Source organism: Motacilla alba, chromosome 2, assembly GCF_015832195.1.
Source record: "Motacilla alba alba isolate MOTALB_02 chromosome 2, Motacilla_alba_V1.0_pri, whole genome shotgun sequence".
Taxonomy (NCBI): domain Eukaryota; kingdom Metazoa; phylum Chordata; class Aves; order Passeriformes; family Motacillidae; genus Motacilla; species Motacilla alba.
In genome coordinates this window covers 62,263,744-62,275,400 of record NC_052017.1, presented here as the reverse complement: position 1 = coordinate 62,275,400, position 11,657 = coordinate 62,263,744, and the positions used below count along the sequence as shown (strand labels likewise).

General features: G+C 40.2%; 1 protein-coding gene across 7 annotated transcripts in view; it reads right to left on the bottom strand.

Moving 5' to 3' along the window:
- Window positions 1–29: 29 nt before the first annotated feature.
- KIF13A (kinesin family member 13A) overlaps window positions 30–11,657 on the bottom strand; it is a 105,583-nt gene continuing 93,955 nt past the window's right edge. For 4 of the 7 annotated variants that reach the window (XM_038128393.1, XM_038128394.1, XM_038128395.1 and 1 more), the window contains 5 exons: window positions 11,179–11,226; window positions 10,591–10,702; window positions 9,488–9,639; window positions 2,401–3,499; window positions 30–1,547 (listed from right to left, as the gene is read on the bottom strand). In XM_038128393.1, the coding sequence (XP_037984321.1) occupies window positions 1,261–1,547; window positions 2,401–3,499; window positions 9,488–9,639; window positions 10,591–10,702; window positions 11,179–11,226 (1,698 nt within the window). In that variant the 3' untranslated portion in view covers window positions 30–1,260. Of the gene's footprint in view, window positions 1,548–2,400; window positions 3,500–8,437; window positions 8,483–8,592; window positions 8,922–9,487; window positions 9,640–10,590; window positions 10,703–11,178; window positions 11,227–11,657 lie in introns of those variants that run through there. The other 3 variants (XM_038128399.1, XM_038128398.1, XM_038128397.1) reach the window with 3 other exon arrangements.

The window sequence follows — 11,657 nt, the reverse complement described above, 5'->3', positions numbered from 1 at the left end:
GCCTAATTGTACCAAACACAAGGAAAACATTTTTTTTTTTTAAATCCCAAGTAAACAGTCTGTATTCTAACACACAACAGGTCTGCACCAATTAAATACAGTATGGCAGTATATAAATTACAGTTCTTTACAGTAAATAGTAAAATACGAGAGTCCGCTTACTGTACACAACAATCAAAGAAAGAACAGCAGCTTTTCAGTAAGGTCCCAGGTATCTCAATCATTCACTTGCTAAGGAACAAAGAAAAGATACAGCAGGCCATTCACTTCACTCATTTTTTACCATGTTGCTTTACAAATATCCAGAACGCTTGTACAGGCATCTACAGTATCTACATGTGGAACAACCTTCTTAGGAATTCATGAGCACCAGACATAAATCCCTCCATCATTCCCATTATTAAAATAAACTTTACAGATTAAAATTACTTTAGCAGGTTCTATTTCATCTTGACAATAAACCAGCAAGTAACAAGTGCAAAGTTTGCAGTCATGATCCATTCACTGCTTCTTTATTTCCCATTTCTCCCCACCCCGCACCCAAAAAACCCAAAACCCCCTAAAAAACCCAGAATGTTGTCCTCTCACACCCTTGCAGTAATACTGTTTCTGCAGTCAAACTGCCCGGCTGGCTTCTGCTAACATGTGAAATGCCAGACTCATAGCTTCAGGCATCGTCAGTCATTCCAATGCCAAGTCAGCACAGTGGCAGGCCTCAAGGAAGACAAAACATATGAAGCAGTTGGATATTTCAGTGTGCTTGAACACGGAAGGCTGCACGGTGCCCAGTGACTGAAAGGAACATGGCACCAAGTTACCAGTTAAAACATTTACAATAGAAAGATATAAACAGCAAATATGTCAGTCTAAAACAAGTTCTTTGGTAATTAAGAACAGCGGCTGGGTTTTTTTTAAAGAATACGGATTCACATCCTAGTTTTTCCTCAATAAAATATCTTTTGTTGTTTAAAATATATCTCCCAAGTTGTTGCGTAACAAATAGTCCAGTACCTCAGTTATCTACAATCAGCTTTAACTGTGTTTTAGTGTGCAGCCGTATCTGCCCACTGGCAGACAAACTATAGATACACATTCATATATATAATATATATATATTATTTATAAAAAAATTAGAGAATTAAGTCAAGGACTCTAGAGAATACACATTCCATATGGACAGGTTAAAATGTACAATAGCTTCAAAAATCCGTAAAGTTTTCTACACAGTGATGCGTGTAGTAAGTGCAAAAATACTGCGGTTTAGTTTATCCAAGATTTCCTGTTTTCCTGTTTCCTAGAAAAAGCAGAAGCCGCTGCATCTCCTGAATGGCAGAGGACATCTCCTCCTGTCTTGGGAGTGGCTGATGAGCCTTGAAGCACAGAACTCTTCCGTTTCTCTGAAGTGGAAGATGCCTGAGACCGGGAAGTGCTACTCCATTTCCTTGCGGGAGCTGGTGCTTTGCTGAGGCGCCCGGGACGAACGAACACGCCGTGCCGTGGTTTGCAGTGGAAGTACTCTCTGCCTTTCACAATCCCATCGTGCTTCCCTTCAATGGAAAGAAATGCACAGGATTAAATGCTGGTGCTGCCATTAGCACATACAATTGAGGCGCTGAAGTGTGAATAGCTTTGGTTATCTGTCAAACAGTCAAGATTGTTCCTGCTGAGTGACAGAGCCAGATGCTCGCCATACACTAGGGAGAACAAAACTTGGAAAGGAGGGCTTAAAATGTGACCAAAAAGATGATTTTCTAAAATACTGCTTTGTTAACTAAAAAGCAGGTGTTCATTTTACAAAACAAACTGTCCTCAAAACCAACTGCTTGCAAAGCTTAAAATTTAGCTGGAGACAAACTTCTGGCATAAGTGGTGTTCCCAATTAAGCCACTAAAATCATCTTTTTAGATGACCTGAAGCATTTCCATAGAAGTTTCTTAACACTTGCAGAGCACTGACTTTTTCTGACCCCTCTGAAGTGAAGTTACAGAAAACTTGTGCTCTGGAATTCATCTTTCCCCAGTGGAAAACAACAATAAATCTCTAAAAGTGACTGACAGCAAACCTATCTGACAAGTGATGCACACTGTTAGTACTGTTCATGAATGCGTGCACACTGATTTAAAAATAATCTGCCAATTTTAGGTTTTGCTTGTTTCTCTGACCTGCAAAAACACATGGGTACCAATGGGGAACTACCACAACATGTAAAAGCAGGGCTTTCAGACAGGTAAAAATGGATCGGAGCATCCCTATAACCAGAAAGCCGATGACTGGGTGTATAAGATACCAAGCTTCATGAAACAGGAACGTACTTCCCAGGACTGAACTGGACAGAATGACTGTACTTTAAAAATTGGTCACACTAGCTGTTTAGATAACCCAGAACACATTTAGTCTTACCCAGCTGAACATTGAGTTCGACTCCAACCCAGATTCCAGCTGAAAAATCCACCGTTCCAACATATCTCACCGTGCCCGTCTTATTACTTCCAACACAGACTTGCTCGCCCACGGCCACCCAGCTCGGCAAGACGTGGGCTTGATCTGCAGAAGCACCTTCTTCACAATCAGAACCATCCACGTGGTCCTTCGTAATAAAATCATCCATGGAAGCGTCAGGATAAGTCTCAGGGTCTGAAGTGTCTTTCACCAGCCCAGAACAAAAAGGGCTTTCCACAGGATCCACAAGCCAGTTGTCACCTGCTGCTGCTGCAGAGCTCTGCTGGCCCATGCACGGGCTCTGCCCCTTGCCAGGGCCTCGGGGTGACTCCGAGGCACTCACTCTGTTAGAGGACAGAAGGGAACACGACTGTGGAGCTGTTGAATGGTCAAAGTCCTTCCCATCTTCAACGCCCATGAACTCAGTAAAGGAGTGATCTTCCAGAATGTCCGTTGTGTGCTCAACTGTCACCTCACATGCTGAAAATTCGATAGTGTTTTTCCCATCCAAGGAACTTAGAGCTGAGAGGGATCCAGTTTTGGGTAACTGCTGAGAGTCTCTGTCAGTGGCACTGAATGACAGTGGTACTTGCTCTGATAAGGCACTGTTTTCTTTCACTGGTACCACAGGTAACTTCTCTCTCACTAACTCCTTTTCTGACTCTCGACATTCCTTGTTTAAAGAAGATCTTAAATCATGTGCAAGGGATGATCCCAAGGCATCACTAGAGTCCAGCTCCTTGGAGTGACTGGCTAGCTGGTCTGTGCTATCACTACAGGGAACAAGCATGTCAGACAGGGTGGCATTAGAGGCACTGTGGGAAAAGTAGCCACTAGTGATGCTGCTGGTGGTGGGGCTGCGGGACACCTCTTTCTCAAGAACACGTGAGCTCATGAAGTCTGATTTAGAGGAAAACCACTCCCTGTTCTCCAGGCTAGCATTGTAAATACTGAAGTCAGCAAACTCCTCCGGTACATATGGCCGGAAATTTTGAAAACTTTGTGGACTTATCAGTTTCTTATTAATGGCCTCCAACTCACTGTCTTCCTCCTCAGAGTCCTGCAAATGAGAAGAGGAATTAGGATTAGGAACCCGTGACAGTGAGGTTTCCAAAATAAACTAACCATCCTTGATTTTTCCCTTTCTGAGCATGGAGAAATATGTACCTTTAATATTCTTTATTGTGAAGAATGGAAGACATCATTGAAAAGAGCTGCTGGGAACATATCCTATCTACCCTGAGCTATTCAATTTTTAGAAAATAAATTCTAAATAGTTCAGAAAATATAAACCAATAAGAGGAAAGTTACATATTTTCATACACAAACTTTTTTCCCCATGATTTAGACTAATTAAACCTAGTGAAGGTATTTTATAGAGTTCATTCACTACCTAACAAGATAAACATAAATATGAATGGTAAAGGCCTTAAAGAGTCCCTGCTGCAATACAGGTTATTGAAAACTTTGCCCAGTGGGATTTTCTATTAACCTGATATTAGTGAGGCTAAATAATTTTGCTTACCCTGGCTATCACAGCTGAACGTGCTCAGAATGTTTAAATATACAAGCAAAAAGATCTAATATTATAACAAATCTTCAAGGAAGCATTTGTATGCAGACAAGTACATGTTTGGAGTGAAATAAGTGACACTAATCATCCTAGCAGAATTTGGAGGTGCCTTCCTGAATTTCCCCTTGGTGATGTGTGGGGATGCACTGTGACCAGACCACAGATGTGGCTTTCACAGAGTCCATCTGAAGCTGAGGACCTTCAATCTGTAAAGATGAATCTGAGAAAGACTCTGGGCAACATGGCAGGGCTGCTCCCCCAAGATAAAATACTGCAGGCAGGACTCTACATGGATGCTTTTTTAAGTACTTCCATCTTTATATACATATATGTCTTCATTTACACATATATATGCAAGTATAAACATAGGTATATGTATACACACACATATATAGTAAAAATGGTTAGTTTACAGGAAATTTCTACTAGAAATAATTGTATTTTAGGAAAAATTAAAACTGCTGAAGTCCTTTAAATTAACTGTAGCACCCATTGTTTCTCAGTTCCTTTATCTGCATCACAGATTTCATATTCTGATCAAGGCAGATCCTCTGTGATATCTGAAGTACCTGGATGCTTTCAGACACCTGCTGTGATTCACCAATGTAAAAGGAAAAGCAGAACAGTTAACCAGATGACCACAGAGTACCAACACATCAGTTTAAACATCCTCTTGAAAATGTTTCCTCACTTCAAAGTAGCCAAGACTGCTCAAATAACTTTGTATAACAAAACTTCCAATGCCCAGACAGCAAACAGATTTGCTCAGTTTGTCCATGTCAGAATAATCACAGAATTGTTTGGATTGGAAGGCACCTCTTGAGGTCAATTAGCCCAATCTCCTTCTGCTCAAGCTGGATCAGCCAGAGCAGGTTGTCCAAGACAGTGTCCAACTGGGTGGGTTTTGAGATCTCTACAACCTTCCTGCATAACTCATTCCAGTGTTTGACCCCCCCCCCTCACAGCAGACAAAGTGTTTTCTTGTTCCATCTTGTGGTCAGATGGAATCTCATGTGTTTTGATTTGCCTCATGTCCTATCACTGGACACTGCTGAGAAGAATCTGCCTTGGCTCATCAGGTGTTTTTATATATTGATAAGATGCCCCTGTGACTGGTCTCCTTAAGGCTGAACAGCTCCAGATATTCTAGCCTCTCCCCATATGTCAGACAGCCCTTATCTGTAACAGGGTCTCATGTCCATTCTTACCATGTTCAAACTCACAGCAAATATAATTCAGTATTACCCAGGCATAATGGCCTCTTAAGATGACTCAAGATTTTCAATTATATTAATTTTTTGTTGGCACAGCTATAAGTATCTGAACAGGATGTCTCTGCTTGTCTAAGTATATCTGACAAATCCAACCACACTTCAGATTATTAATATTTGCTCAAGTAAAGGCTTGGTATCCTTTGCTTTCTAATTTTCATGGCACTCTTCCAGAGTATTTCTCATACAGAATTTGGATGAAGGCTTTCATTTACAATTATTTATTTCTCTGAAGAGGAGCAATAGTGTTTTAAAATGTCATGTAAGACTGCTGAGTATTATTTATTGAAAATCTTGTTACTTACATCTGAAATCCCCAATTCCTTTAGAAGTCAAGGAAAAAATTAATACCTGCTTTATTGAGACTACGAATATCCTTCCAAGCACTAAAGCCTTATGCAAAGCATCCTTTTTACATATTGCAGAATACCAGTTGCTAATCTCTGAGGGATGTTTTCTCAATCATTCTGCTTACGTCTTCCCTTTTACCAATTTTATTTGTGCAAAACGAAGTTCTGTTCTATGCTGAACCTTATAGTTTGGGTTTGTTGGTTTTTTTTAACATTAAAAACTAAGAGTTTATCAAATATACTTTATAAAGTTGACGATTATATATGAACTCCAAACTAATAAACATTTAATTAAGAAAGTATTTCTAGTTGATACTAGCTAAATGTCCCCTTGAGACCAAAACATGTTTTTATAAGAGTTCTTTGTGTCTCCTTTGAAACTTGCAAGATTCCTCATTTGACTGAAAAAACCCCACCTTGGTGGTGTCCCTGTTCAGAATCAGACTGAACAAGAGGCTGTAACTGAGAAATGGCTCTATAGACACACAGACATTGGTGAGTGATTAGGAAAGGCCAAACAAGTAACCACAATGTCAGTCATGTGCCATTTTAGGGTTATCTGTCATCATAAGTACAAAAGCTAAGCTACAGAGAACCAGTCTTCTTACTAGAACATGGGCTATGAAGAACACTGCGAATAGGTGAGGAGACACCACCTTGTGACAAAAAAAAGATGCCCCTGGTGGGGACAAGACATATTTCCTTTCAGAGCTCATCTTAAGTTTCCTGATTGGGAAATTCCAGAAACAAGGCACTTTCAGAGTTTTTCAAATTTCTGTGGATGTGAGATAGGGAAAAAAAGAAAGAAGGTGCCTCTTACAGCTCAGGCTATTGGTATAAATAAAGATAAAATCTTTGAAAAACTGGTCAAGAAACTTCAGCAACTTCTCTGGGATGTAACAGAATGACTATAATGAAAAGCAGATTTAAGAACTGGCAACAGAAATACCACAACAGCAAGAACTAATGAGACAAGACTATACATCAAGTTCTAGCAGTAAAGAAGCAAAACAAGCAAGAGCACAGAGCAGCTTCCCTACACCTGCTTTGCATCTGCATTTTCAAATCCCTAAATTACACCTCTCAAGGAACCTCAACAAGTTAGTTCCCGTTTTTACTAATTTAAAAATCAGTAATACTTATCTAGTGGTTGCACCACAGTGCCTCAATTTTTATTGCCCGCTAGAAGGATCTTCTCTTAGCAAACCCTTAAACATGTTAATTACTGGCAGTATTTAAATACACTTAATATGAAAACATTTAATCTGACCTTAACATAGGTCACTGTATTCCTATATTATATAGAACATGCCTCTATATCATGCTGTTTTGATATATCAAGCATGTGTAAGTACTCTCTGAAATATTGGGTTGAATGCTCTATTTCAGGCCAACTGAATAAAAAATATTTTTTGTTAACCATTTCCCCCCCCCCCCCCTTCCTTTGGCAGATGTGTTTTGAATATTGGAATACTTCAGCCTAGTTAAAATATAGGACTCACTGCAGCTCTGAAAAATGGGGTTGCCTGGGAAGCCTACATCCTACAAAGGCTTCTTTCCTAAAGCAATAAAACCCCCAGAAGCATCACTTGCTAAACACAACACCCTGGGCTGTCTGGGCTACACAAAGTAGCTTTTGAGTAGTCAACCTCCTCCCCACTAGCAGCTGCTCCTTCTTGCCTGTCTCCCCAGGACCCTCAAGAGTCTAAAAAGTCATCAGACAGAGGACTAGATCCAATGATCCAAATTAAAAACCCCACGGCAGTCAAGCCATCAGCTGGGTGGACCAGTTCCCTTGATCTGACTTCCTATGCAACCAAAAAAAAAGCTGTGTTGATACAAGGGAGAAGTCAGTACGAGTCAAGCAGTACGAGTCAAGCAGCTGAGAACTGAAAGAACAGCCCTTTCTATAGTTCTGTTGGCTACAGCAGGTTTCCACTGTTCAGTGAATTAGTTCCCTTCTAGTTGGCAAAGCCTAGTGGCAGGATGTTGCCCTTTCCTAGCTCTGAATGCTTCTGTGTATCTGTGCAAAGCAGCACGGGCAAGTGCCTGGGTTAATTCAGGGCATGCATGGGGTGGGACTTTGTTTTCACTCAAGGGATTAAAACTGCCCTCAAGTTGCTATGGAAAGTTTTGTAACAATTTTTTTTCCAGGGGATGTTTTTTCAACCCACTAGAAGATTTTTTTTCTTCCAAATACCTTCATGCTATTTGTATCAGTAACTCAGTGCAAGTCAACACGTCAGCTACCTTATGGAAAATTAACATGATAAGAATAAAACAGCTGCCACTCAAACCCAGCAGCCAAGCTTCAAATATATAGACCAGAGCACTCAGGATACTTGTCTAACAACTGACAAAACAGCATTAGAAATCCAGAACAGGCTTTTTAATGGCTTGGCTATATGGTAGGAATGAAGATAACTCTTGAATAGAAGAACCCATCACTAGAATTTTGTGGAAAAGTGTCCCATAGGACATACAGGAAATAATTTGAAGGTTCTGAATTTTAAATCTAAAGCTCTGATTAAAGCAAGTATTTGCAGCCATGTACCACAGCCCCGAAATCAAAACCATGATACAGCAGAAATGATGATACACCTTTTGTTGAAGCAGCAGTGAGGAAAGGATTTAGTGAGTGAAGATTAAAACAAAAGCCCTCCACCTCAATTTCCACCTGAATTATGATGAAGACAGGCTGCAGGTTAATTAAGAGCGGCAATCTCATTTTAGTCATATTACTTCCATGTCAGGCAATTATAAGCTTCTATAGTGTACCCACACCTAAATGCATGGTTACTTACACCAAATGGGATCATTCCATTTACTCTGGGGTATAGTCACAAAATCTAGGTAACATACAAGGTACATTAGAGTGGCAATAGCATGGCTCACTAACCCATCCTTTACTTGATCATTTGTGCCCTGTAAATACGACAGCCTCCCCTCTCCCCCCACCCCACAAGACATATGACATATAAACATTAAACCCCAAACAAAACAAAAACAGAACAACAAACCCCAGCAGCGTTAGTTCCAATGACAGAATGCATTTGCAAGCCAGGCAAGCAACTGTTACAACCACAGCCTACATTCAGTCACAAGTGGTTATTTCCACCTCACAACTCATTTTTCCTGCTGGAGTAGCGTGAGAGCCTCAAGCCCACCACCAGGCCTCGAGACAGAAACTGGTACAAAACTTACAATCTTCTCCTCAGGCATGCTGCTGGCCCTGCTTCCTGCAGGCACAGCACAGCCAGCACAGTGCACCTGAGATGGAGGCATGCTCTGCAAAGGTTGAGACACACAACACATCACACAAACCACAGCTCTGACCACGGTGCTAACTGTGTGCCAAGTTAGAAAGATGTGAAGATGTGATGAAGCTGAAACACCCATGCTGGCCATACAGACATCAAAATTCAAGTTAATGGGTAGGGGAACTCATGCGCTCCTCCCAGAGTTTGAGGGTGAGGAATAAAGGCCAGAATTATAACCACCCCAGAATAACTTCATAGAATTACATTTCATCTATTAAAAATCCTCACCAACATCCTACTGAAAATAAGAAGAAAAAGGTATAAAGGTAGTAAAGTAGTTACTGCTACTTTAAAATAGAAGTATCCTGTAATGGAGAATACATACCAAGAAGTAAAAAAAAAACCCAAATCCACAAACCCTGTATTCAGGTAAAAAACAAAACTCCAAAAAGCAGAACTCCATCAGATATAAAGAGTGACCTGAATACTTTTACCAGAATTTACAAAATTCTGTTGCAACAGATGCAAATTATTTGCCAAGTACACAAAATCACTCCATCTCCTATAAAAAAGCAGGTGGTTTTCAAAGATTACCTCTTGACTAAGTAGAGGTCGGCTTTCAAGTGGGGTCTTCCTTTTATGTTCCTCTTTCACTGGCATTAAGGGCTTGAAAAACTTTGGTGGCTGGGGAGAAAATGCTTTAAAAGGGCTGGCCATTAAAGCATGGGAATTCTCTGCTACAACACCTAGGTAAAAAAGCAAAAATACTATATTTCAGTTCTTCATATCCTGACTGCGAGATCATATTTCAAAACAACTGAAGGTTAAGCCATGCAATTGACAAAGTTGCTGGCTACAGAAAAATGTCAGTATTTAAGTATTTAACCACTGGCCTAGGCAAGAAATAATGCACAGCTCAGTGAGATCCTCAGAGAAATCTGGAAACAGAAATAAAGCAGAGAACAGCAGTATCTGCCCCTTCCGTTTTGAGGCTCCAACATTTCTCCTTTTCATCTTGGTCATAAAACCAGTGGGAGGTGTCCTTGAAAATAGAACTGAGAAGCTCTTTGCTTCAAAGCTGTGTCTCACCTGACCTCTGCCCAAAAGACTGCAAATCTGCCCTGTAACCAAGCCAGCCATCCAGAACAGCCAGCATGATCAAAAAGAAAATTATAAGCAAGGAAGCAATGAATAAACGTCCAGTCCCACTTTATTGCAGTAGTATTTCTACCTGCACTACCTGTTCAATGTGACCTGAAGAAAACAAGGCACTTGTGACACACTGACAGGGAGGTACAGACAATACCCACATATCATGTAAAGAACCTGTCTAAGGACACTTCCCACTTTAAAAAAGCATCTTCATTTTAAAATTAATAAAGTAACAGCAGCTGCATTTTGTTATTTTGTGTGTGTGTGTGGTGTTTTGTTTTGTTTTGTTTTGGGTGGGTTTTTTTCTTTTATTTTTCTTCGACAGTTTTGATTCCTAGTAAGCACATTCTGCCCTCCTCTTTTACCCCCTTTCCTGGATGTCTCATGCATTTCTCCTTTTCTCCCCTATTTCCAGACTATGCTTAGCTCCTTAAGTAGAAGCTGGATTACACATTTATTAGGAAAAGAGCACTTGGAATTTCATTTTCAGTTTAATAAGTAAATAAGAATCCACCAGCACTGTCATTACATATATGAAATCTCACCACTGCCATCTTTGCTCTTGCGAGGTGACTCCCTGGGTAAAGTGCCATAGCATGATACATCTTGATAACTGGAACAACAGTCAGATATATCTAGGTGACTTTCAGACCAACCCTAAAAACATAAAAATACACAAATCTGCATGATGATGCAGGCAAATGTGAAAAAAAAATAATAGGTAAACTCAGGTGGCTTTTTTTTACGAGTCGACCTAAACCCCACAAACCAAAGCCATGTCAATTACTGACTTCAGACAATTTTCCTGTCACACAGAAATGCATTGTATAAAAGATAATTAGCTGGTCAGAGAAGCAGTTAAAGTTTTGCTCTTTCTGTTTCTTACGTATCAGTTTATATAATTCTAATATGAAAAGCAGAGAAGGACAATAAGGTTTAATGCAAAATTATATGTAATGGGTGCAGAATTCTGAAGATTTATCATGTAAATCAACTGCTTTAAATACCATTAAAGGAAAATACTATTTCTATTTTCCTTTTTTTCCCTCCCAATTCTCAAACACATCCTGCTTCTTGTGGGGGTGGCAAATCTGGGAAGGTGGAATGTGAGCTGTGTTGCTACGTTTCCATACCTTGTCATCTTCATCGCAGGCAGAAAGATCCAATCGACTACAGGACACCTATGGAACACCAAAGACAGAATGACCAAATGCCTGCCTTTTATTTGTGAGATGTAATACCTTGAGGAAACACTATGATCATTTAGTCCTAATAACTGTTTTGCTTTCTCTTTTCAGACCAGATTATGTATAAAGGCATCTAAGTTTCTGCTGTATGGGTGAGTGAGAGAATACAAAATGGAAACTAACCCTTACACCATGAAAAAAGTTAAGGAGACTCGAAGGTAAAAGTAATCTGAATCAGGGCAGTCGTCATCCTGAACTACTTCCCAAATGGATATCCTTGTAAAAGGAGAAGAGTTTTAACCAACCCTCCCTCTTCCCTGTTAACTTTGTTATTTCCTAGGACAGACAATTCTGGGGATGGGGTTTTACTCTGTGACCACTTCCCCACAGGCTGGTTAGCCCCAGCACAGAGTAATTATTATCCT